This window comes from Perissodus microlepis, chromosome 7 (assembly GCF_051167445.1).
Source record: "Perissodus microlepis isolate ML-2025 ecotype Zambia chromosome 7, ASM5116744v1, whole genome shotgun sequence".
NCBI classification, from domain to species: domain Eukaryota; kingdom Metazoa; phylum Chordata; class Actinopteri; order Cichliformes; family Cichlidae; genus Perissodus; species Perissodus microlepis.
In genome coordinates, this window is record NC_140467.1 from 60,181,501 (window position 1) to 60,206,626 (window position 25,126).

Consider the following 25,126-nt stretch of genomic DNA (forward strand, 5'->3'; position numbering starts at 1 on the left):
TTCTCCAGAGGCCTGGTAATGAACTAATCATTTGATTCAGGTGCGCTGACCCAGGGTGAAATTTAAAACCTGCAGGACACTGGCCATTGAAGCCTGGAGTTGGCCAAGCCTGCACTGTTTGCCACAGTAATGTGTTATCCTCCACAGTGAAGCTGTAACTCCTCTATTAACAGAAAAATATGTGAATGAAGTCAGGATATTTATTTTATTTTTTGCACCAATTTCATTTTTTGAGTTTACAATCATAATATCAGTTTGATAATTTAGGTATAATGTTGAATGAAAAATTTCAGTAGTAATCCATCCATTCGTTCTCTTCTGTTTATCTATTCAGTGCTGGGGGGAGGGACTGCCTTTAGTTATTATGGACAAAAGTATTGGGACATACTGGTCCTCTATGATTAATACTTCAAAAGAAATCCATACACACAATGGGAGTTCTAGCATAACTTTTTCAACTTTAATTTTAACCATGTACAGTTAGAGACAAACACATGAGGAAACAAAGAGGAGAAGCAGAAAACTGTTTGTATATGTAAATATATATAAAGAAAATATTACAAAACATAAGAAAAAAAAAAGTATCTAACATGTTGTTATTGGATGGGTGAGTCGTTCCCAAGCATTTCAAAGTAAAATTCCATCACTTTCTTGAACTTGTAGGACCAGAGAATTAAACAGAAGGGCCCTGAGAAGGCGCGCTCATTGGCAAAGATGCAAACAGTTTCTATGCGATCACATAGATGTATGGAAATGTTTCTAGGGCGAGTTTTACGCTCCAAGTTCTGTTCTAAGTACAAATTGTGGTTCATTCCAGACACATATTTATATATAAAAAAGAATAACCAAATACAAACAAAGAGGAAAAAAGGGCCACTGAGCAGCCTCCAGTATGTACACAATATATATGCATTACCATCATAAACAAATCCATATGGTAATATGAAATATGCTTAAGTGTAAGCTTCGTCCCTTTTGCTCTAAATGCAGTTGGAGAAACTACCATATTTTTCGGACCAAAAGGTGAACTGTCGATGAACGGTAAGGCGCACCGGATTATAAGGCGCTTCTTCTCCTGACTAAAGTTTGGTCTGTTTACAGCATCCTGCCATGCCATTGCATTTATCCCTAACCATCGGGAACCCTCACGTTAACTTATCGAGTGGAAAAAAGTTAGCGTTCATCCTCCAGCTTCACTGTTTATGTTACGCTAACATAGCTGTGTCACTAGCAATCACGTAGCATATCATTATATACCAGCTAGTCCAACTTCAGTAACCCTACAACCCTCACTGCTGTTTAGTTTTCTCTCTTTGTTTATGTTGGAAGTGATAGAGCTGTAGGTTTTAATTTTCTCAGAAATCTCTCAGTCAGAACAAGGTTCCTGCTAACATCTAACTCCGGTAAATTTAATAAATTGTTTTTATGGATGCCTGGATGTTAAACTTAATTGTTTCACGTGGTAAAGCAACAACGCTGATCATTAATTTATTAAAGATGAAAGAATTTGGGCTGTTTTAACTCTCAGTGATGTCCCAGTGTTCGTTTGACTTTGGGACCTGAGGTAGACGTAGTTTAGGACCCAGATTACTCCGCGAGGCTCCTGACTATGGTAGCCGTAATGCTCTGACAATCCATTAAAGGTGCGGGTTCCTAGCTTACCAAAGTCATACTAAAACATATTTTGACAAATATTTGAGCGCCGTGTACCATATAAAATCAGCTCGAGGTCAGTGAGCACAACCAGAATTCACCGGATTATAAGGTGCATTGTCGATTTTTGATAAATTTAAAGGATTTTAAGTGTGCCTTATAGTGCGAAAAATACGGTAATCTAAATGTAGATGACCACGGCAGAACCGACGACATGAACATGCTTTGCAGCATACTTTATTTTATTACTTCTCAAACGCATGGTTGCTGTTACAAAGACACAGCTGCAGCTCTCCTGCTGCCAGATCAACATACCAACAACCCCAATCACAGGACCCAGTACAGATTTTAAGTGGACGGGGCATGACTGCGGATGCCGTGCAGGTGTCCACCTTCCCTGCATGGCACAGCAGACCACGCTCGGCCACACTAAAACGTTTAAGAAAACTACAAGGGAATTAAAGAGTCTTTCTTCAACCGTATATAGAGTATTAATATAATCGTCATATGAAAATAAAACATGACAACTCTGGGAAAGCTCCTGAACATGTCATCTATATAACCTGTTTAACAGAGGGCTGGCATTTTGTTGCGTGCACAAGCTGTTTGGAACATATACATATATAATCCTCTAAAATAAAGCCAAACACAAAGTTTTGGCTGTTTTTGGCAAACGTCTTCGTAAAAGGAAGGTGAAAGGAAGATTTCAGCTTTCTGATGAGTCGTCCCTTTGGTGGTTGGACCCAAAAGGAAAAATGTCACAGAATCGTGAACATCAGGGTTTCGGGTCTAAGACAACATCCATCACTTACGTTACAATATAAAACATCTTTATTAGCACTGTAACCTGTAAAGTTTTCAGACACCGATCAGGCTTTTTGCATATTGTCGTTTATTCAAAAATAGTTAACACACACTGCAATGACGATATCTTGGCTGCTGTGACACACATAACTTCCTCCCCTCCAGACTGCAAGCTTTAGATCCGAGCATGTCCTCAGACAAAACATTTAGTAAAGAAACTCCTACAGCAGCATCCAATCTGAAGGCCCGGTCCACCGACAGCCACAAATCTGGCAAATCTATCAAAATAAATCTCTGTATTTGTACCAATGAGCCTGGACACTAAAATTTTGAAGGTACAGAGTCCAAAATAGAGAGCAGTTTTTGCTAGGAAGCTGTTAACAGATATTTAAGTTTTCTGTCACAAAGGAGAGCGGCCTTTATGTTTGTAGGTCATTGAATATATAATAACACTGCTAAATAACCTCAAAATGACTTTTTTTGGGTTACTTAAAAGAAAACAAGAAGTATTAAAAGATGCATTTGGAATAGGAGAAAAGTGTATTTGCTAATAAAGCTATTCAAAGTACAGGAGGCAAATTTTAATAGATTAGTTTTAATTTGTAATTTCTACATTACTCAGATGCATTTGCTCATGTTAAAAATGTGTGTTTTGCTTGTTTTGTGTGTCTGACGAGATAAAGTTCTTTAACTTAAAACATGTAATTGCTAACAAGTGAACGAGCTCTGGAATGTAAACCAACTCTGCATCGTTTTATTTTTACTTAAAAAGCTAAAAAACCTACACTTTTATTCTAAGACTTTTTTTTTTTTTTTTTTTTTTTTAAATTGGACCAAGTAATTTTATTGCAGGGCTGAATTTGCTAATGAGAAAAGTCTGAGAAGCACTTTTACTAAAATATTATTTAAAACATTTATTTAGTGATGGGAGATGATTTCAAACAGCTACTAATGTTAACAGGTACCTAACAATCACAGTTCACCTTCACACTGTCTTTACTGAACGGCACACGAGAACGAGCCAGTATTTCAGTAAAATGCTGCCGAGACGTTTTCAGGCAGTCAAGCATGTTAGCTTGAACGCTATGCTAGCATTACCAGTTTAGTTTTTGCCAGTTTGCGGTGAGACCAGGCCTCCGCTCCACCTGACCTCTCTCCTCAGACCCAGAATCCTCCAGTTGCCTTCCCTCACGTACACTTTACCTTCTCCTCACAGCTTTAGTGTGCACATGCCTGTTAAATCTTTAGAACAGTAAAAGAAAGAGTTGGTATATCTGCAGATCTATGAATACTTAGCGAACATATAACTACTACTTGTGAACGATGGCTATGCATGGTCCCTGCCATGTGTTAACGCCGCACTGAAAACTCAGAGGAACTCGAACTTCTCCTTGTCAGGAAATATAGGAAAATAGAATTTCACAAACACATGCATTCCCCATGGAAACAGACAGGTTTTAAGAGATACAGTAAAACCCTGCAGAGAGACGAGCGTGTGAGCTGTTGTGTGTGTGTGTGTGTACATATATGTGTGTGTGTGTGTGTGTGTGTAAATGGCTTCCACAGAGAGTTGTTATGCCATGTGTTATGTTCTGTTGTGTGTTCTGAGGACCACGTTACAATGTGAACTTCAGACAGGATCAAAGGAAACAAGTTTGGAGCGAGCAGTCGCGTCTCTCTTCAGAAGATCTTTCCTTTCTTCTTGTTCTTCTCCATCGTCCTGTGAGGAGAGAATGAGAACACGAGATCAAGTCAACGGAAACAAAAACGCAAGCTTCAGACTTTATTGGTGAAATGTGGATATATGCCATATTTGTTTAATTATTATTTCTCTCCATTTTGTTTGATTTTTATTTTAAATGTCTGTGAATAATGAAGAGGCCTAAAACTAGTAAAACTAACTCCACATTTGTTCTAATGAATTTATCTGTGTCCAGCATTAAAAAAAAATTAAAAGCCTCAATACTTTTATATAACACTGAACTAAAAAACTTGAGCTTCAAAGTTCAAGTGCTGCTTTTTTGGAGTAAGAATCCATAAATTAAATAAGCAAGATTTCAAGTGTGGTTCAATAATCAAATACACAATCTGTAATGTTGCAAGACCAGACCACATGATCTGTGATCGCTGGACTAAAAAGACGTGGCTCAGAGCGTTAACCTTCGGTGACGGTGTCGGGTCAGATGTGAGTGTTACTCACTTGGAGGCGTCCAGCTTCTGCTGCTCGAGGATTCTCTGCTGAGCCTCCCAGTTGGCCTTCTCCTCCTCAAACACTCGCCTCTTCTCCTCCAGCTCTTTGTACTGCGCCTCCAGGTTCCTCTTCATCTGTTCGTGGCGTCGCTCCAGCTGAAGGTCGAAACATTTGACAGAGACGGGAAAGGAAAATGAGCTACTAAAGCTCCAGGATGGAAAGAGTCGATCACAGCTGTCACGGGAGGCTCAAGAAAAAGATCCAAGTGAGCTGCAGAGCACTGAGCTCTCAGCACTAGTGTAGTAAACACCCAGGTAATAACAATTCACAACGGTCAGCCAATCACAATCAAGAATGCTAATTGGTCATGTTATAAATGATATAAACCTACTAGAAAGTTTTAAGAATGCAATTAATAATAATAATACAATTATGTAGTTATGTGTACATGGTTTCTCAAACTAACCTCAGCCTCTGAGTCCTTCAGTTTCTGCTTCTTCTCCTTAACCTTCATCTCAAACACCTGTTCCATTTCTGCCTCCATCTTCTTCATTTTCATCACATGCTCCCTGCGCTCCTCCTCCATCTGAGCCAGGGGACTCCTGCAGAAACAGAAAGAGGTTAGAGGCTTGATGTTGTTTAATGTTGTTCCTCAGCCCTTAGAGCAGTAAACTCCTCCACTCGCAGAGAAGCTGCTGCACTTCTGTGCATGACTAATGAATTTTTATGAAACAAAGAGCAAAGACAAATGAAGCCAATTTAGTTTCTCTTGAGTTGTTAGCCTGAGACTCTTTTTATGCTGGAGTAATAATGATAAAAGGTAAAGATATACTTTCTTTCTGTTCCTATCATATACAGAATTACTGTGACAACAGCTGCTTCCACATCTGTAGCAGTTTGCTCTGTGCCCTTACCAGTGTCGGGTAAGTTACTTTAAATTAGTAACATTACTAGTTACTTCTATCAAAAGTAACTCAGTTAATTCAAGTTACTCGTTACTTTCAAAGTAACTAGTTACTAGGGAAAGTAACTTTGGTTTTACTCAGAATTCTCTTGTTAATGTGTTGCTTCCGTAACTGGATACCCAGCAAGATTGCCAGTCTTCTAGCTTTCTTACTTGCCACAAGTGAACTGTGCCACCTACCAATAGAAAAATAATAATAATGTGCATATTTCCATGAGAGAATCCCACGCCTGGACCGCCACCATGATTCTAGCCTACGTCACAGCGTCATGTGCGCCTTTTACATCCAACAGGAAAACTGCAGTCGCGGTGTATTTGATTATACTCAGAACTCGGAAATTCTTCCTTCCGAGTAGGAAGATGTAGGTAACACCAGACTGCAGATGAGCTGCATACAGGGCTGGACTGGGACAAAAAATCGTCCCGGGCGTTTTGACTAGAGACCGGCCGCCATTATAGTAAAAATCATAAAGCCTTTGAATGAAAACAAACGCTGGTGTGACAGTGATGTTCACTGTTTTGATGGTATATATGTATCAATCTATCAGGCGGCCGCCTCAGGTCTCTCCTCCACTTGCTAATGTTACTGAATTTGTGGAAGCTCCGCGATAGCCACCAATCTAAATCCCAGTAACGATTAACACGTTCCTGATTTTGGCATAATAACTAGTTACCGTGCTCGTTACCACAATAATAACGTAGTTACTGTAACGCGTTACTTAATAAAGCGTTAGTCCCAACACTGGCCCTTACAGACTGATGGTCTATTTCTGGCTGGGCCTTACTTGGTGAGCTGTCCCTTGGTCTTGGAGGTGTCCACACCGTTACACGTGACAGCAGCAAGTTTCTTACTGCGGTAGTTCTCGTAGTGGACGTTGTTGGTGACGTCCTTCAGATCCTGCATATGGGTCCTATGGAAGGGGGAGGGGCAAAAAAAAAAGAAAAGAAGAGACGTCTTAAATATAAAGAGATCAAACTGAAAAAAACATTTTCACCGGACTATGTCATCCTGTGCTTTGAACCACTATAGCATTCTGTTGTAGATTTGCTGCTGTACTTGGGATCATTGTCCTGATATATGACTCAATTTAGGCCAAGCTTCAGCTGTCAGGCAGGCTCTGGAACACTCTGGTATACAGATCATTGACAACTCGATGAAGCCCAAATCATCAGCCCTCCACCACCGTGCTGACGGTTGGTATGAGGTGTTTGTGCCGACACACCGTTTGGTTTTTGCTAAAGGTGTCGCTGTGAATTATACAGAAGTCTAAGCTGTACTGCCACGCTCTTTCTAGAGCGAAAAGGTCGTCTCCTGACAACCCTTAGACACAAATCGTACTTGTTCGGTCTTTTCCCCCAATTGTACTGTAATGAACTTTAACGTTTAACTTTCTAACTGAGGCCTGTATATTGAGATGGCACTCCTGTTTCTCCAGTTTCTCTGAGTATTGCACAGTCTGAGCTTGGGCTGAATTTGCTGGGACGTCGACTCGCGAGAAGACTGTGGCATTATTCAGTACACGCGAATTCTCAAGACCAGCAACCAACCAAAACTTCTGCTTTTATAGAGGTGCTCACACTTGCTGATGACTTAATTAAGTGCATTTAAGTACCAGCACCTGGTTGTAAAAACTTTTTTTTTTTTTTTAAATGGCTTTAAATTTGACATGTACATACTCTGGTTAAGGTGTAATGAAAAATTAGATCACTGAATAAGTTTCAAATTTACACAAACTGCAGATCTCTTCATTCACACACCAGGAGGAGCTGCAGAAAGATATTTAAACAGTTGCTACATCCACACAGCTGATCCAGTCTATATCCAGTCTAAAGTAGAGTCAGAGGATAATTCTGGCTTCTACTGGCCACTGTGGATCTTACAAACTCTATAAAACATTGCATTTATCAAAGTGAATCTGGGGAGTAAATTGTGCACCTGATCAGCATGTTGCGCAGCACAGTGAAGTCGCAGTGTTCCCCATTCTCGACTGAAACACACGGGAAGTGAGAGGAAAACAGAGGGAGAGAGAGACAAAGATCAGAATCATTACAAATGAAGAGTTCTCACTGTAACAATCACAGTAATTATCACTATGTCTTAAGCTAGAAATGAATCTCAAGCGTCATTATCTACATATTTTTACACTCCATGGCTGTCTAACTGCTGAGTAACTGAGTAATCAGCTGTCACCCTGATATGATGATACAGAAGCAGTCCCAGCAGAATGTCATCAAATTAAGTGTGTTATTATATCAAACATATTCAGTACAGTGATACAGTGAAAAAAAGATTAAAACTATTAATACAAATACACACAAACAGATGCAACATGTTGTAAAGTTCATTCACCCAGCAGTTACAGAGGGAGGGGTACACAGACAGCGAGGTATTTTCAGGCGTACTCTGTTTAAAAGGGGGAGAAATAAAGGTGTGGTAAAGTATCAGTAGAAGTGGCAGACTGATTTAAAAAAACAAAACAAAAACAAAAACAAAAAAAACAAAGGGTGGGAAGATATCAGGCCATGATCACATAGGATGTAGATGCTCCAACTTCAGATACTTCCACATCACATACTCTGTACTCATCTGCAAATTTAATGCCTGAAAATTTTGCTTTTACATTTTTTCCCCACTATTAACTACCTAGCAGTGGGTAGATGCTACCGCCTCGTACTGACTGCTACTTTGTCCCTTTCTGCTCCGTACTGAAGACGGCAATCACAGAGGATGGAAAGTGTGGAGAAACCTCTGAACGTTATGAGCCCACCATCCTGGGACCTGTAGTGGGCTTTATCTGAGACACAGACACTCTGTTTAACCCTAAAGTCTTACGTCTAAGTGATTAGCAAATCATCAGCACTCAAAGCTTCATCTCTGCTGCTGCGGCTGGAAGTGAGATGAAGCTATGAGAGCGAACTGCAAGAGTAATCATGCAAACCAAAGAAATAATCTGAAAGACACCAAATATGCAGAATTTAGTGTTAACTCTCTGTGGGTACATCACTACGAACAGGCATCTTCACATTTAGTCTGCCTCCTATCTGACCACAGCCTTATACAAACGGACCCAGAGACACCACGCAGCTAGAACAAACTACAGCTCCTGGTCAAAAACAGCAAACATAAGTGATGTCATTTCGACATGGTACAGTTAGATGACTGTGAGTTTCAGCTCAACAACAAAAGACAAGGTTACGAGGTCAGATGGGATTCTGGAAAAGAACTGCAGATAAACTGCTGCTGAAGATGTATATGGTAGATCTCCAAGCCTCATCTTCATCAAACGTGCTGCTCCTTTATTGGCTAGCCTTCATCCCACTTCGCAGTCAATCATCATCAGGGGAGTGAACAAGGAGGACACCTTACCATTGATGAAACTTAAGCAGTCCCGCCCCTTGGCCTCCCAAGCCAGCCATTGACCTCCTGTCTCTTCTAGAGGAGGGAGCTCTGACGGAGGGGAGGGGTACGGTTTTTCAGTTACTGTCTGCGCCCAGCAGGGGGCTAAATCTGGGTCTGGAGCAGCTGGGTTTCCGGCTCACACTTGGCCCATAACAGGCCTGCTTTTTGGCCCAGATTCAGCCCAGATTTGGCCCTGATCAACACCAAAACCTGCATGTGTCCAAGCTGACTGGCTAAAGAGCGCAGGGCTTGTAGAGGGAGTGTGGCGGTTGGAAGGAGTAGGGTGTTATATGAAGTTCTCTGCATGACCAGTTGGGGGCGCAAGTCTCAGAGAGGGGACAAGTAGAGGAGCTACGTGGGATCAAAGGTCATAGGAAAAAAATAAAACAATTGCAATTTATTCGTTTTATTATTGATGAATGGCAGAAAACACCTGATGCATATTGTAGATTTTTATGATAATTCGTGTAATTTTTGTTCTTTATTAGTCAATCAGAATATGATGGATGTTAACAGTGCATCAGGTATTTTGAGCCTGAGTGCTCTGTCTAATTGGAGTGTTTATTTAGGCCATGATGATGAACTGCATTGGCTTAATGAAACAAGAGCAAACAACCTTTAATCTCCAACATGCATTAAGTGTGTGTGCAAACATGTTCACAGCCTTAGATTAAAATTCCAAGTACGCTAATGAGTGAGAGTTCATGATACCAAGCCACATGTTACCTTAATGACTTAAATAAGCTGCTACATGCCCTTCTGCAAATGTCTAACTCTCTATTATCTGCTCATGAACCTATAAGCAATGTGTTAGGATGGTGGCTCCCAGTCCTTGTTCCGATGATACAATAAGGCCTGCAGACAATCCTCAGCCCACACCAGCCATTTCATCTCTCAGCGAAAGGAACCTTGTGGTGAAGACTCAGCAGTTTGTTTGACATCATCGGAGCAAAGACGGAAACCACAGTGTTAGAGTGATGTTTCGATTACAGCTGGAGCTTCAGCACCAAACAGCCTCTAGTTTTCTCCATGACTATTCACAGCATCAGACCTGGGACAAAGCTTTACATCTGCTGGTAGATTTGAAAGGAAATTGAGAGGAAATATCTTTAAATGCATCATAAAGTAGGTTGTGGTTACTTTGACCAATAGCCTGGTCAATATTTGGAGTAGAGTGGGATCTGGGAACATATGAGTACCTTTAAAAAAAGGAACTTGGTGTCGTAAGAAACACAAGCAGTCAGTCATATGAGCTTTAAACCTGTGGTTTCTAACATTTACTCCTAGCAGAGTGTTTTGAATATAACGTTTAGCTTGTATGAGAACTTGTCTCATACGGGGAGAAAGAAAAAATGCCCTGTTTGCATTATACTGAACCTAAAAATGCTTTTCATTGACTTAATGAACAGTCCTTAGCCTGGAGCCGAAGCTGCTTTGGAATGAATCTGTGTGTTACCATTGCTGGTTACCACACAATTTACACTGACATTAATTGACGATAAGATAACCTTAACAGTTCCAAGGAAGCTGACTCCAATACTTAACCATAGTTTTGGTTTAGAATTCACACCTTTACCACAGCAGAAAGTCCTGGACTTTGTCTGCTTGGTTTCAGAATTCATTTGGAACCAGACCTTAATCATATCTTCACATTTTTTCAAGGCTCAGGGTTTGAGATTTCAGAAATCTGTAAGTTTATTGCAAACCAAACTGTGCAGTATAGGTCCACTAGACCTAAGTTAACTAGAGTGCAATGTCAATTATGTAGCCTATACAATTATAATACCTAGTAAATAGGGGTGCAACGATACACAAAATTCACGGTTCGGTTCGGTTCGATACTTTGGTGTCACGGTTCGATATTTTTTCGATACAAAAAAAATGTTCATGCCTTTTTAATTTGTCATTTATTAAATTTTCACGGCACATTCCGCACCACATCTCTGTGCGTTCATCATTTGTTTGAAGCCAGCTCACCTCCTGCAACTACTTTTCCGAGAATACGTGCTTCTTTTGTGGTTCGGACTCCTCCTGACATTTCTTTGGAGGTGGAGGAACATCACAGTAATTGCTTAAAGGAGCTTGCTTCTTCGACATCTTTAAGAGTTCTAAACAAATGTCTGTCCTCCTCCTGAAAATCTTATGTACGCAAACACGCATTGCAACTTCTTATCTTGTGCGCGTTTTTTATTTTGACAGCGAATGCGCACCTGCGGACCACTTATGTGCAGCCCTGGTTATTTAGCTCGTCATATTGCAGCCACAGAAATTCTTTTGTCCATGAAACCATAAAGCTGCACTTTCTTTTTGCCTTATAGTCTGATTTGTCATAACTTTTCCGTTTTGTGGTAAGCTTTTCTTTGGCTGTCACTTCTTCACCCTGACCTGTCTTATTTGGCTCAGCAGAACTAAAATATATATCCTGCTGCTTTTACACACGCGCTCACATAACGCTCAGCGATTCTCTGTGCAATCAACCTCTCACATGTTTAAGCTTGCTGCGGGAGAGTTCACTTGTCATGTTTGCATAGTAAGCTAACGATTGATAAGACGATGTCAGAGGAATTGGTGCGCAAATTATCATCACTCACCAATCAGTGCTGTTGCTCTCTATACACAGTTCGCGCGATTGCAAAGTGAAAGCAAAAAACAAGAGCAAATTCAAACACGATTTCAATATGTCACATATTGACAGTGGCTCCCCGATGCCAATGACATAATTACCCAGCTACATTTCCGAAAGAATGCAAAAGCATTGACATATATTTTTCCTTCCTACGATAGGCCGACGGGCAGGGCAGAGATAGATTTTGGTAGCCCGACTGGAAAAATGCTAGCCCCGGGACGTCGGGCTAGCGATTTTGCGAGCCCTGTATCTGATTGAGGAATCACTCATCTTTGGAAAAGAGAGTTTATTACAGAGAAATGGCTCTTTCCAAAATAAAAGCTATACTATACGCTTCTTCTGGGCTATATTCTCAGCAGCATATTAAACATATCAGGTCCCCATAAGGAGAATCATGTGCTAACGGCTGTCTAAATGACTCGGGTAAAGTTTGTAGCATGCGTGCTTGTTGTTTTTGTCTGCTTCCACTTGTCTTTGCACTAGGATGATGTCGGCGTAAATGTGCAGTCATATTCGTTGTGTTCCCACTAGTGCTGTCAGCGTAAATCTCGTTGAAATGACGTTAACGCCACAACACGGCAAATCTCCGTTAACGAGCTACCGCGGATCGCCCGTGCATGGGGCTGGTCGGCCAACACGTTAACGAGCTAACTGCGCTAACACACTAGCTCCCACCCATGTAATTGAGCATTGCGTGGCACATCCAACATACTGTTTTACTTTAGTCCATGACGCGCTTACCTTCAGGGTCATACGTCACATGAAAACCAAAATAGTTCCAAACGCCAGATCTGAATGAGGGTGGGGGAGGTTCAATTTGCCATGTTGCAAGGAGAGCTTAACTTCTGTCTCGCTAGCTTGCCCTGCGCTCAGTGAATCTGCGTTTGACTACTCCGCCTAGGCTGCACTGTCGAGCGCAGATCCACTGAGCGCTCAACACAGACAGCATCGTCAGAAGGAAAGTTGATAAAATAAATTAAAAATTTTGTATTGTTCGATACATATGCGTACCGAACCGAAAGCACTGTATCGAACGGTTCAATATCGATACGAGTATCGTTGCACCCCTACTAGTAAATCATAGGCTTTGATGCCATTCATCCATTTTCCGCCACTTTTCCAGTTCAGGATTACACTTGGACTGGAGTCCATCTCAGATTTCATAGGGTGAGAGAGGGGGTACATATTGGAGAAGTTGCCAGTCTGTCGCAGGCTAATACACAGAGACAGACAAGCATTCACACTTAAAGTCACACCCACAGATGATTTATGTTGTCTCTGGACTATGCGAGGAAGCTGAGGCACTCACACAGACCCCATTAAGGCATGAGGAGAACATGCAAACTACACAGGAAGGCCTCAGCCAGCTGGTGGATTTGAATCCAGGACATTTTTGCTGTGATGTGACAGTGCTAAGCACTGCAGCCCCATGCTGCCAGGCCACGCTGGCTGGAGGGTGCAGAAAACCGAAAACGTCTGCTAACTCAACTAAAGTTGGCATCCCAGACATTTGGTTTTGCATGTGTTGCTCCATCTGTTCTGTCTGGGTTTGTTATGTTTTCCCCACAACGGTCTTACTAATTAGCATCTCATTTAATGCTTCTTTGTTATGGATGTAAATAGGTTATGCCAGCAGCCAAACTGCGATATGGCAATCTTAAAAATTAAACACTGTCGGATTTGCTAGGCCAAGGGCCCAAGGCCATCACATCGCGCAATGCAGGACTATCACCTCTGAGCCACGACCAAAGACCTTGTTGTGCACCCTTTAAGCAGGTCATCTTTTGCCTTCATAGTGCATACCCGACTTTGGTTCAGCATATTTTAAAGTCAGGTATACTTATTTGAGCCTGATTGCAAATAAAGTGGTTTAGAGAACCTGGGTAAGCGTAATCTTTTCAAAATGAGCCCAATCATCTCACCGTTTGTGTTTCTTAACTTGCTAAATGTCACACTGTTCCCAGATTTTAGTAATTATGTTGGGACAACAACAACTGATTAATGGATACAATATATAGTCAAAAATATCATGATTCAAGTAGTAATAAATTTTAATTATGTTCCATTTTTAAAGTTGGATTTCAAATTCTGAGATGAGATAACATAAATAATCAGTCATGTGACTCCCTGGTAGATCACTAGACCTCTTGCCCCATGTTAATAACTAGCATACAGCATGATTATGAACACTCAAAGGAAGTGACATAATAAGGTTTATGTAGCCTTGCTCATCTCTGACTTAAGTCAGTCTGGATCAAGAATTTCAAAATCATTTTACATTGTGGGCCACATGCAGCCAACTTTGGGCTTATGTTGACCGGACCGATGAAACTCCAGTTTCTGTGTTTTGTTAGTGGCCATTGGGGAGGCTGTTATCAATAGAAAAAGCTGCAAGACTTGTGAAAATGCAGATACGTCCAACATTTAAGTCTTTCTTTACATTTTCCAAAGCCATCCAATTGGTGGGAATGGAGTCTTTGCCAGGCCGATTCTGGCCCCCAAGCCTTATATTTGATGCCCCCGGTCTCAATTATTTTGTGTTAAAAGCAATCTTCTTGCTGGCCATTATTTTGCTAGTGGACATTCTAGATTGCAGGTGCTTGTATAACCCTCTTGTAGATTTCCCACTCAAAATGTTTGAGTGAAACAAGCACTGTTGGTGTCATCTTTCTCCTTCACTCTTCATTACACTGCCCTGAAGTTAACATTAGAAACATTTCTGATCTGTTGAATGATAAGGTGAGTGAGTGAGTGAGATATCTCGTTTTAATTCTCTCCTCGACAATGTTCTCAGATTTTTGGGGGGTTCCAAATACCAAAAAACCCTAAAACTGTAAACTGTAGTTCATATAATTGGCTCACTGTAGGGTCTGATATGAATGTCTTACAGATTCTTTAATTGGGTATCTAAGTTTCTATCAAGAACCAGGTTGCTTTTTCTAGAGGCTAATTCAGACTAAGTATTAACAAGGAGCGTAGGGGTGAGAGTCTACCAGGAACACATGAATGTGTTTGTTGGGTGTTTCAAAATAATTGTCAACATTTCTTTTTGTGCTTTCAAAATAAGGTGAGTGTTTGGAAGATATTAAGAAAGCCCAAGTCTGATTAGAGAATTGGTTTGACCATCAGCCTAATGATGAGAGAGCACAGCAACAGAAAAGTGGAAGGAAAGGAGGAATGGGCAGATACTGGCAGGAGGGAGGAGGGGATATACTTTAGGGAAGAAAGAGTGGGGGAGAAAAATGAGGCTGAAATAAAGTGAAAGATGGCTTTGTTTACCAAAAATGCCCTCTGTCAGTCATGGAACAGAATAGACAAAGAAAAAAAAAAGAAAACAAAAAAAGAGAGAAAAGAAAGAATGAAATAGTGAAAGACTGATAAACGGTCAACCACAGAGAATAAAACTGTATATTACTTTATATATAAATATATATAGTGAGAAAGATATATGTACAGCAAATTACCTTCCAGAACACAAATCAAAGTGAACAAGCCAGTAAGAGCAAGAAGAGTTCATTGCGGCTATCGGTGACACCCCAAATTACACCTATTCCTCCTTTTCCAGAATCCCTATGGGGTCTAACACTAGCAAAAGGAGTTGTGGTTTTGTGTGTGTACTGAAGGGAGGAGAGGTAGGTGTACAAGGTAAGAATGTAGAAACAACCAACCAGATAACCTTTTACTTGTCAAAATGTAATTGGGATCCCAACAGATTCAAGTACATTCACACAGTCCTGGCAGTATGTGTGACTTCATGTATATGCAGTTCTGGGGGTAGTGTACAAAGTCTTGTATTAACAATGTATTAATCAGAGTTTAAAACCCTACAAAACCAAATTATAATTGATGTATTAAAGACAGCCCAAACCTTCACTCATTTTTTCTACATAAATGCTTAACAGGACCTGGACTTCATTGCCGTTCAATCTACAGGAGTTGTTTGCTATGACGGAGAATATACAAGTCCCAGTTTTATCCCTAGGGTTTTGGAAAGTACAACTCTAAGAACAATTAGACTCTAGTGGGGAAAAAAATACCCAAACTGGTTCCTCTGGTGGAAAAACAAGTAGAAAAAGTTCTTAGACGCCAGAGCAACGTGTGGTCAGAATGTGGCTATATGTGGACTTGTTGTTGTGTCTGATGAAGCAAAGCCGTGGTTTGAGCATGGTCCAAGGGTTGGCAGTGAGCACACTTTTTGCTGATCTCCCAGGCACTTCCCATTGGTAGGTTAATTGACGATATAATGTCTTCTATGAATGGTGAAAAATCTTCATTAGAACTAGTTGATACTGCTGTTGACAAACAGGTCTCATCTTATTGGAGGCGTTTTGGCTACTCAATGGCCCCCAACTTAGTGGATGAAGTTGGTCCTAGAGGTTAAGTCTGAGTCTTGAAGATTCCAGTTGATTCTCAGGTACAAAAGACCCAAACCTGACTAGGTCTCAAGTCTACTCTAACTGGGTTGGGAGGGATCTTGTTTGTGTGTCAGTTTGATCAATGCCACAGGGTTCCTTTCAGCTCACAAAAGGTACTATTCTTTTATTTATAGTTTGCAGGAGGTGGAAACAAGAGCTTTAGTGATTAGCAAAGTTCTTAGAAAGGCAAAGGCTGGGGCGATCGTGGCTCAAGAGTTGGGAGTTCGCCTTGTAATCGGAAGGTTGCCGGTTCGAGCCCCGGCTTGGACAGTCTCGGTCGTTGTGTCCTTGGGCAAGACACTTCACCTGTTGCCTACTGGTGGTGGTCAGAGGGCCCGGTGGCGCCAGTGTCCGGCAGCCTCGCCTCTGTCAGTGCGCCCCAGGGTGGCTGTGGCTACAATGTAGCTGCCATCACCAGTATGTGAATGGGTGGATGACTGGATATGTAAACTAGTCCTTAGGGACTAGTAAAGCGCTATACAAATACAGGCCATTTACCATTTACCATTTTAAGAAAGACCTCTCTAAGAAATTTTCACATTACACAACGTGATATTTTGTCTTTTATGGGTTGCATTTGATCATTTATGAACAGACTTCCTTGTTTACATTTTGACAAGTCGTTGTGTTAGCTGGTAGTTAACACACTGAGTGGGTACAGGGGGTTGTTGTGGAGAACATGCAACGTGTTCCACACTCAGAAATATCATGCTTCATCCATTCCAAAAACAGAGAACACTGTTATTGCTGGACGCTCTCAAACACCATCAACCTTCAAACACCATGCTCCAGCCTTCTTTCTCACATCAGTCATTGTCTGACCAAAGTGCAGTGACATACAGCAACTCTTAAAACCAGATGAGAGATGAAAATAATCGTCATTGCTGCAAATCATAAAAGGTTTCAAGGGCCTACATTTGTTTTCTAGGTCATTTTCTAGATTTCCGGTTTGGCTACGGAATGAAAACTTGCTTTCCAGCACAGGATCCGAGTCAACCTACCTTCTGCCACACCCCATGGGTACTGACGACCTCTGACCTTCTTGCCGTTCACTTCAATAACGACATTGCTGCCAACCACTGCCAGCGGCATCTTTTCCTGGAGAACAAACAAGTTGAGCATTGTTTTAGTTCAGGGCCCTTTCTCAATTCTAAGTAGGCGAGTACGTACTTGCGTTCTCGGCGAGACCGGACTTGCCGAGACCGCGAGCATGGACTCGCGATTTGTACAATTGGAACACCAGTGTACTTGATGATGTCACAGGTCCGGAGTTTTTACTGCCGTCCCCTCTTAATTTAACTATGATTAATATGTTATGAAGCTTAACTTTAATCACAGCCAAACCAATTTACTCAGGAACAAACAAAACACTGAAATAAACCAAACCTTAACATTTAGAAGTGATCTAAGTGACTTATATATCATGTTTAACCTCAGTAGCGAAATCTCTATTAATAAAAATAGTGTACATGTATGTCTTAATACAATAGACAGCTGCTGGGGTTTGTTTAACCTGAGTAGCAAAAAGACCGTGGGGGGGTTTGAAAACGATGTGCCGGGTAGGGATGGGTGGGTATTGATAAGATTTTCACGATTTGATTCTTTATCGATTCTCTTATCGATTCTTATTTTTGAAAAAGGAGAACACTAAGGTCGATTAGCTTAGAACTTTGTTTTATATCTTCTCTTTGAACATCCTCCATCCTCCAGCTTCACTGTGCTAATGTTATGCTAACATAGCTGTGTCGCTAGCAATCACGTAGCACAACATTATATACCAGGTAGTCCAACTTCAGTAACCTTACAAACGTCACTGCTGTTTAGTTTTCTGTCTTCATTTATGTTGGAAGTGGTAGCAGAGCTGTACGTTTGAATTAGTTTCAAAAATCTCTCAGTCAGAACATGGTATGTCATGTTTAGGTGGAAACTAGCGAGCTAACTTCCTGTTAACTTCTAACTCCGTTAAATTTAATAACTTCTGTTTTCATGGATGTTAAACCTAATTGTTACACCTGCTAAAGCAGCAACGCTGATGATTTTATTAAAGATGAAAGAATTTAGACCGTTTTTAACTCTTAGTGTTCGTTTGACTTTGGGACCTGAAGCAGACGGAGTTTTGGACCCAGATTACTCCGCGAAGTTCCTCACTACGGCAGCCGTAATGCTGTGACAATCCATCAAAACATTTTTAACCAGATTTCTGCACGCAAAAATCGGTTTGAGGTCAGTAAGCACAACCAGAATTCATACATAAGGCACACTCGATTTTTGAGAAAATTAAAGGATTTTAAGTGCGCCTTATAGTGTGGAAAATACGTTATACAGAAGCAAAGAATATATCGTGATATATATCGTTACCGCACGTGCTTCAAATTATATCGCGATATGGATTTTATGCCATATCGCCCAGCCCTAATACAAATAAAGAGAATAAATCTGCCATAAAGGAATATGAGTGAAATTTAGCTTTAAAGCTGGTGTGACTTCAAATCTAACTGTTGTAACGAGTCAGGTGCGTTTCCCGCCAAACAGCAAGCATCAACACTCACTGAAGCTTTAGTGGTCACCTTCATCACATTCATACTTCTGTCAAGTTTTCATTCTTTTTCACTGTGATCATTATATCATCTCATTTTGTCAAAGTCATCAATCAAAAGTGGAGAAATGATCAGCAAAACCATAAGGACCTATTTTCTAACATTTACATAATTAATATGCATTTTCTGTTGACACGTTTTGCCAAAAGTCAGCTAACGTATCTCAAAACTGTAATGAAAATCTAAAAGCCAATGCAGGAACCGGCTAGCTATCATCTGCTGATTTATCTGAATTTGTCTGGAGGCAATGGTCAGTGTTTCCAGACTTGCTGGCAAATGTTTATAATGCAAATATAAAGCTAAACTGTTTCCAGACAAACTGTTGGTGTCAAAATTGCATTTTAGCAAACTCTTTTGTCGATTTGCTTTCCACATGGACCATTTGACGCTTAGAAACAAAAGTCTGCTCAAACACAACAGTTTTTGGATGACAAATGGAAACCAGGAAGCATCCGGTACCAGAAATCTCACTTCTTATTTACCTTTTCTGTATATTCATATGTGTATGACAACAGTGACTGCGTCAGGGAGTTATGTGCATGACAGTCACCAAAGTTCATCAGTCTGTCTTTAAATCTGATGATCAGTTATACAATCAGCCTTATAAGTGAGATAGCAGCAGCTATCTGTGGACCTTGAACAAAGGACACACCAATCTTTGGTTGTCCCTGCGGAGATCAATCAGAAAACCCTGAGTCAAGCTTGAAAAGAACTGCATCCTTCATTACCTTGATCTTCCGGACCAGCTTATTGTCCTCATCCTCGTCTACATCTGGAAACTCGTATATTTTAATCTTGTGCTCTTGAATCTCTTTCATAATCTGAAGAGAGAAAGTGATCAGTTACCAACAGATCTGCATAAACAGAGCTAAGATATCACATTAGCTTCACTTGTATTGGGTGTACAATACTCAACGTTGCTTAGTTTAACATTACTGAATGGAAGGAGGCCCAAATGTGTGCATGCCACTGTATGTGCTGCTTGTAGAAAGTAAAGATGATGGCACATATGCAACAGCTCTGTTTCTCAGTATGCCTTAGTTAGCACCTGTAATGTGACACAAATGTGCAGAAATACCTGTTTTTTAAAAAGATGGCACTCCTCAGGCGTCAGTGTGTCAGCCTTTGCGATGAGAGGTATGACATTGACTTTATCATGGAGCCTTTTCATAAATTCTATATCAAGAGGTTTTAGGCTGAAGAGGAGACAGAGAAGGAAAAGCATGAGGAGGACAGACAGCTACTGGCCGAGGATGCTCATCATGTGCTGAGTGAATAAACCATTTTCCTTTGAAGACTTTGAGTTAGAGAAATATTTGCTTCGTCCCTTTGCATGCTGGATTTCTCTTTACTCTCAGAGGCTGAATATCTACAGACTAAGACAGGGGTAGGGAACTCCAGGCCTCGAGAACGGGGTCCTGCAGGTTTTAGATGTGTCCTTGATCCAACACAGCTCAATTAAATGGCTAAATTAGCTCCTCAACATGTCTTGAAGTTCTCCAGAGGCCTGGTAATGAACTAATCATTTGATTCAGGTGTGGTGACCCAGGGTGAGATCTAAAACCTACAGGACACTGGCTCTCGAGGACTAACGTTCCCCATCCCTGGACTAAGACTAGAGGATGGAAAAAAAATGCTAAAAATACAGCAGCCATGAAACTCTAAATTATATACAGTTCATTGGGGCTCAACCTCATGAAGCTGTGGTTGAATATCATTACATTATTTTAAGTGGGTCAGCAGCTGTATTTGGCTGTGTGACTCACCACATGAATGAGGAATCAACTCACAAGACTGATTCTAAAGAAAATACCACTGTGTGCCTCTCTAGTTCAGAGCAGTTCAGTGGGTCACCAGCAGAGGGCCACACAAAACTGTACAATACATGTAGCCCACAGCAAGTGACTGTCAGGGAGCCACAGGGTCTTCACCTCTGAATGCCAAGCTGTGTGGGCACACAGTCAGTCCTAACAGAACAAACCACATTTGTATTATCAGCTGTTGGAGTGGAAGATTTTCATGTATTAAATACTTGTTTTTGCCATTTTCTGAATGTAAATTCAAAATGGCGACCGTCCTCGACACTCAGTTGCCGGTGCAGTGACTTGTGTTAGAGATGTTGGACAAATTTTCAGCCAAAATCCTAAAGGATGTGCACTCCTCTCTGCTGCAGCCTCTACTCTTCCTCAGTGAGCAACACCAGAAAACACTTACTTAGAAAGCAAGTCCACTACTCAGTACTGCCAACAACTGACCGGAACAACAGAGTCCAATACAATCCTCTCATGAGGACAACAAAACAAACACTGCGATGGCTTCAGAGTCTACTTTGTTGTCATTTTACATTTAGGTATACAATATAAACACTGTTGTACTAGTTCTTGTACAATGTACATGATATACAATAGAAGTCAGATTAAAATAGAGAAGCCAAATGCTTCCAGGCTACCAAAGTAGAAATGCATTCAAGGTGACCATTAGAATCCACTCCTCATGTTATAGAGTCCATAACCTTGATCCTTCTGAGGCCCCCTTTCCAAAATATAGCTGGGAAATACCTTATGTGAAATTCCAAATCACATCACAAACATTGAGGGTCTGTCGTGAATGCAGTAATCATTAATTTTTCCTTTTCTCTCTGTTTGTTTACAATGTTAGCTGTCAGCCCACTACATCAGTGTTCCAGTGGACTGATAGTAAATTAATGGAGTATAATACTAAATAGCCCCCTGTATAATGTGCAGGTTAAAGGCTCATTATGCAGTTTAACCTTTCTGGGGAAAACTATTCAACGTAAAATAGAATCGCACACAATAAGTTTAGCATTGCATTCAATACTATAATACAGTTATTATTCTGCCAGCTCAATGGATTACCACTGTCTACATTAAAGCACTTTATATATCTGCAAATGCTTTTTGCTGCGTGTTGAGTTGAATTAGTTGTCCCATGAAAGAGGCCAGCAAAACAGCTGCTGGGCGGCTCAGCGAGTGAGGACAGCTTTGGATATAATGCTGCTGCACCAGAGGAGAGCTGGAGTGAAGACAGCCCCAGATAACACTGGAGTCAGAGTGTCTGGTTAGAGCAGGAGACTCGAAGGGCATTTCTGTGAAGTCAAAATCCGAAATCTCCCACACACTGACACCGATTTATCAAACCAGCATGAGCGGCACTTTGTCTACAGAAAGCTGGACTCACTGTCAGAACTCTTGTAGTTACTCCAGGGAACTAAAACATCACAGAGAGGACAGGTCTGGAAATGAGTATGCAGTTTACTTCTAAAGCAGGATTTATAGGATTTCACATTTTACAGCCACATGTGAGTGACTTTTGGAGGCAGCAGTGTGGAAACGGGCCTTCTGGAGCTTGTTGCAGATCATTTAAAAGTGGTAAAGAGTCTGCTTGGAAATGTAGGCAGATTCCTCTGGGGTGACAGTAAAAGCGTAATTAAGTGATGCATCTTCTCAGTGAAGTGGACAATTTACTGACTTGTCTCTGACTTTAAACTTAGAACACTGCTCAAAGAATACAAGAAGCTGTGGTGTGGCAGAACCATTTATGATGATTTACCTGAGTTGTAAAATTCCCATGTTAAAATCTGATCTGTTATTGATGATAAACTGCAGCAGTTGTTTAACAAAGAAAACCAAAATGTGCGTCTACAGTTGCAGGATGACCTGTCGTTTGTTTCTCGATGGTTAGGAGAAAAGCATAAAGCATCCACCGTTTTCTTTATGTTGGAGGCAGTAGGAACAGAATACCTGAACAGACCGTTTTGTGCATGATTACACTTTAAGGGGGGAGATAAGACCGGCTTATTTAACATTTAACTTTTCAACTGCTTGTGTGCTTTTCTCATAGTTCAAGAAAGATTGTCATTTCTGTCTGGAGTAAATTATATCTGGAACATGTGTTGTGGGGCCTCCATATCCTTCCTTCTGTATAACTGTAAAACCAAAGGATACAGTAGCAGGAAGGCCCCAGCACAGAATAGAGATGGCATTAATGATAATAATGCGACACTGATTTAGACAGAAACCACGTGAAATGTGGTCCTGAGGTGAAGTTGGGTTCTAAATGGCTTGCTGATGTAGAACAACTGGTAAAGCAGCCTCAACATAAAAACCCATGTGAGACTTGCCCAGCTGATGTCTAGAAGGGAATCCGCTGAGCCTTCAGCTGATGTAGGATGGCACAAATTGCAGCTGATCTGACAAGTGAGCCTGACTTTGCTGGATGATCGATTGAAGACTGTTTATTTTCGTAGACAGGTTTCCTGTCTTTGTCACTGCCTTAATGCAGTTAAGGTGCAGCATGGAGGCACTTACAGCTGAGCAAAAAGGATCAGAAAATGTCAGATTGTGTTTTGACATTCACAGACAGCAACATGTTTCACACATTTTATGCTTTGGGCTGCTGAAATATTTAACAAATTAGTGTTATTTTAAACACACTGCATGCCAATCAACTCTGCAGGTTTAGATCCATCGCCAAAGCCTGAGAGGTGCACGCACACACACGGACACTAACGTAAGACAGTATGGCACGTCTGAGTTGAAAGCGCTGTTCCTGGGAGCTGCTGCGAGTTTCCACTCTGACTGGGTGATTCAGTGATGGAGATCAGGAAACTCTACTGAGCATGAGCAGAACTGGTTTGTATGTGGGTCACAAATACTGGCTGGCAGGCTCCTCTTTTATGAGACAGACAGACACTCAAGTACATCCTTTCCAGTTATATGCAGACAGCATCACTGCCACCTTTCGAACATTTCATCTCTCTTAATTACATCTGCATCTTATTATATCAACTTATGCAGCACCCACCCGTGTCCAGATGGCGCTATAAAATATAGACAGCAGTGGACTCTGTTGTCCGGCATGGACCTGCGGTTGACCCTCGACTCAGCGTTCAGGAAGTCCTCGCATTTGCTGTCAATGTAATTAATGACAGGCTGCCAGCTGGGAACATGGAAAGATGATGTCAGAGAGAGTGGACTGTACAACAAAGAGCATATGATTGCTTGGCAGAAACAAATTGTGCATGTCTTCGTGGGCAATCCTCACCAGTTGCTGTTGTCGACTGCATCGCCAAACCCTGGTGTGTCCACGATGGTTAGGGTTAGTTGGACTCCTCCCTCCTTTATCAAAACTTTACTCTGTTCCACCTGAAACACAAACATTCACACCCTTCAGAACTCTTGGGATCTCAGCCTTACCTTACAGTATTTATAAAGTGTTGCCATTAGCTGCAATAACTTCACACTTTCAGAATATAATTTGACAGCATGTATCTGCCCACACATGTTGGACTACATACACTGCACAGCAGGTCCTCCCACACAGCCGAAACCGATCTGCTGGTTGAGTGTGTGTACAATACGAGTGAAGTTCTTTTCCTTCCTCTCAGCACTGATTGTGTGTGTGTGTGTGTGTGTGTGTGTGTGTGTGTGTGTGTGTGTGTGTGTGGCTACTTAAGTCAAAACCACTGTCTTCCAAAGAAGAGTTCGATTTCCATGGAGGCAATGAGAGCAGCTGCACGACCCAGCACAGAACAAAACAGACATCAGTGACAGCAGATTATGACAGTGGTTCAGCGAGATACGGCGTGAAAGGACCTGGGTGATGATGGGTTGTAAAGAGGCTTGCACACACGCAACAACTGTGGGCATGCTGAACATGAAGAGTAGTGTCAAAAGAAAGTGTAAAAATGTACCATCTGAGCCTTCAGTTTATATGTGCTGGCACCGAGATCAGCTGATTACAGCTAAACTGGTCCTTGAAGTGTGCCTGAACTTTACTACACTCAAATTCCTTACTGTGCATGGTATCAGTTCCATTGAAAACAGCACCTCCTCAATGAAACTGCAACTCTAAGGTTTGCGCACAATTTCATTAAAAAACACTTTAGACTAAAGCTTGTTTGGTGGAAAGGCACAACAGAGTTCAGCAACTGCCCAGCACACGTTGGCATTCTAAACAAACTTAAACAGAGCACCCAGTGTGTGATTTGCCAATAGGCTGTGTGTGTCACTTGCGTCAGCTGATCTGCCACTGAATGTGACTTAGTGAATCCTGTCAATAAATGTAAAGTAAAATAAATCAGAATCAGAATACTTTATTAATCCCTGGGGGAAATTATTTTTTGTTACAGTGCTCCATTATAAACCAACATTAAGACAAGACAGACAATACGCTAACTAAGAATAGTACAATACAGCAGAGTATTCCCATTTGTCTCAGTGGTTAAACATGGTTAAAAATAGAACATGGGGGTATTTTTAAGCTGAGCCAAAAGGTGAATTTTATGATAGAAATAATATTTATTACACATACTGGAGAGTCCAGCAGATGATAAAGGTGTTTAGACTTTTCTTCTCCCATCTTTACATCCACTCTGGCATGCCATGAGTGCATATGTCACTGTATGAAAGCCTTTTTACACAACAGCCATGTATGCACACTGAGTTTGGGTGTTC

General features: G+C 41.2%; 1 protein-coding gene across 2 annotated transcripts in view; it reads right to left on the reverse strand.

Moving 5' to 3' along the window:
- Positions 1 to 438: 438 nt before the first annotated feature.
- LOC146384390 (septin-7-like) overlaps positions 439 to 25,126 on the reverse strand; it is a 51,752-nt gene continuing 27,064 nt past the window's right edge. For both annotated transcript variants that reach the window (XM_084936360.1, XM_084936359.1), the window contains exons 4-13: positions 23,715 to 23,815; positions 23,475 to 23,609; positions 19,729 to 19,846; positions 19,379 to 19,471; positions 17,055 to 17,151; positions 7,549 to 7,600; positions 6,398 to 6,523; positions 5,115 to 5,250; positions 4,658 to 4,803; positions 439 to 4,177 (exon numbers count right to left, since the gene is read on the reverse strand). In XM_084936360.1, the coding sequence (XP_084792486.1) occupies positions 4,138 to 4,177; positions 4,658 to 4,803; positions 5,115 to 5,250; positions 6,398 to 6,523; positions 7,549 to 7,600; positions 17,055 to 17,151; positions 19,379 to 19,471; positions 19,729 to 19,846; positions 23,475 to 23,609; positions 23,715 to 23,815 (1,044 nt within the window). In that variant the 3' untranslated portion in view covers positions 439 to 4,137. The remainder of the gene's footprint in view (positions 4,178 to 4,657; positions 4,804 to 5,114; positions 5,251 to 6,397; positions 6,524 to 7,548; positions 7,601 to 17,054; positions 17,152 to 19,378; positions 19,472 to 19,728; positions 19,847 to 23,474; positions 23,610 to 23,714; positions 23,816 to 25,126) is intronic.